At 56.9% G+C, this 2,110-nt stretch overlaps 1 protein-coding gene across 3 annotated transcripts in view; it reads left to right on the top strand.

Annotated features, from left to right (window-relative positions):
- Positions 1–2,110, top strand: part of GPR4 (G protein-coupled receptor 4) — a 10,968-nt gene that overhangs the window by 7,259 nt on the left and 1,599 nt on the right. For all 3 annotated transcript variants that reach the window (XM_027766985.1, XM_027766984.1, XM_027766988.1), the window contains exon 2: positions 1,004–2,110. This exon is cut by the window's right edge and continues 1,599 nt beyond it. In XM_027766985.1, the coding sequence (XP_027622786.1) occupies positions 1,690–2,110 (421 nt within the window). In that variant the 5' untranslated portion in view covers positions 1,004–1,689. The remainder of the gene's footprint in view (positions 1–1,003) is intronic.

The raw sequence follows: 2,110 nt of genomic DNA, 5'->3' as shown, positions 1-2,110 counted from the left end.
GCTCTGTGAGCCAATTCTACATGGCAAGATTCTGGGTTCTTGTTTGGAGACCCCCCCGGGGTGTGGTGGGCACACGCACGCACGCCCTTGATCCCGGGATGGCTGCGGTTGGGGGTGGGTCACAGCGTCGAGACTCTCTAGGGGGCTTCTCTCTCTCTCTCTCTTTCACTCATGGAAAAAATTAATAACCCTAAAACAATGCCCAGAACAGGGTCTGCTAGGTGGTAGGTAGGGTTCCACAAACGTTAGCTGTTGTCACCACTGTCATCTTCGCTGTCAGGATGGGGCACCCTGGGTTCAGATAGAGGCTGGTCCCAGCCCCGGTGCCATCGCTGCCTCGCTGCTTGTCCTTCAGGGAGTGACTTCTCTGGGCCCTTCTCAAGTGTCTGTGGAGTGACAGGCTTAGACTAGTCCAAGCATATCGTACTCATGCTGGGTTTATGCTGTTTCTGGAAAAATCTGAGTTGGGGATATATGTATTTACTTATTTATTAGAGTTATTTACTTTAATTGTTGTTATTATTTTAGATTTTACTATAGGGCACATGCACTCACTAAAGAGAGAGAGAGAGAGAGAGAGAGAGAGAAAGTGAGAAAGCAAGCTGCCAGGCCCGGGACTTGAACTGTGGTCGGCCATGTATGTATGTAAGCACATAAACACACACATATTTTTTAAAGTTTATTTATTTATTTATTTATTTATTTACATGAGTTTTGCCAGAGAAAGACTGAGAGAGAGGGGGAAAGTGAGAAAGTAAGCCACTATGTCCGGGAATTGAACTGTGGTCGGCCATGTGGGAATTCCAGCGCCTTAACCACCATGCCACCTGCTGACCCCGGGTATTTACTTAACATCTGTGTTCTCAGAGATCTGTCGTCTAGGATGGGGCTCAAGGAGGCATCATCGGACTGTCCACCTGCTGTGGCCCCCAGGGTTACAGTGAGGGACGTGGGGGGGGGTGAGTGTCCACAGCTCCCTCACTGCTGTCTTCTCTCCCCACAGGGACTGCGGAGTCAGCCTTGAACTGGGCTGTGAGTCGAGGCCACTTCCCAAACCCTCCCCTGCCCCCTTCAAATCGTCCCTCTACTCCTAACTCACCTCCTTCCTGTTTCCCAGTCCCCAGGCCAGGCCTTTCCTCGTCACCCCATAGGGCAGCTACTTTCCTGTGACCTTATTTCCTACTGGGATCCTAGGGAGTGCCAGCACTCCCACCTGCACTGTCACTTTCTAGGGCCCCATTGCAGTCCATCCTTTCTGAACTGTCCCCTAGATCTCCTGCATCTTCTAGAACATTCTGCCCACACTCACCCGCTGGGTTCTCTACAAACACCTCCCACTGACCCTCGATGTTGTCCTCTGCTCGATAAACATCCCTGGGCCACCATTGGGGGCCACCCGTGCTTTCTCATTCCTCCCTGGTCAGGCCTACCCACCCCTCCTGGACACCCCCCTTTATTAATCCCACCTCCCCAGCCCTGACTCCATCCCTTTCTCTTCCCTCTCCAGCTCTGCTCTGCCCTTCCCTGCCCGGCCTTCCCCACCTCAACCTTATCCCTTCCCCGGGACCGTCCCCCCATGCTCCCCTGAGCCTCGAGGAGGGGGCTAGGGGGCCCCATGGCCGCCCGCCCCCTGCGGCCCCACAGCCCCGGTGGGCCAGGGGAAGCGCCTGCAAAGCCCCGCAGCCCACGATGGGCAACCGCACGTGGGAGGGCTGCCACGTGGACTCGCGGGTGGACCACCTCTTCCCGCCGTCCCTCTACATCTTCGTCATCGGCGTGGGGCTGCCCACCAACTGCCTGGCGCTGTGGGCGGCCTACCGCCAGGTGCGGCAGCGCAACGAGCTGGGCGTGTACCTGATGAACCTCAGCATCGCCGACCTGCTGTACATCTGCACGCTGCCGCTCTGGGTCGACTACTTCCTGCACCACGACAACTGGATCCACGGGCCCCGCTCCTGCAAGCTCTTCGGCTTCGTCTTCTACACCAACATCTACATCAGCATCGCCTTCCTGTGCTGCATCTCGGTCGACCGCTACCTGGCCGTGGCGCACCCGCTGCGCTTCGCCCGCCTGCGCCGGGTCAAGACGGCCGTGGCCGGGGGCTCTGTGG

This window comes from Tupaia chinensis, unplaced genomic scaffold, assembly GCF_000334495.1.
Source record: "Tupaia chinensis unplaced genomic scaffold, TupChi_1.0 Scaffold000067_1, whole genome shotgun sequence".
Taxonomy (NCBI): domain Eukaryota; kingdom Metazoa; phylum Chordata; class Mammalia; order Scandentia; family Tupaiidae; genus Tupaia; species Tupaia belangeri.
This window is presented reverse-complemented; position numbering and strand designations above follow the sequence as displayed.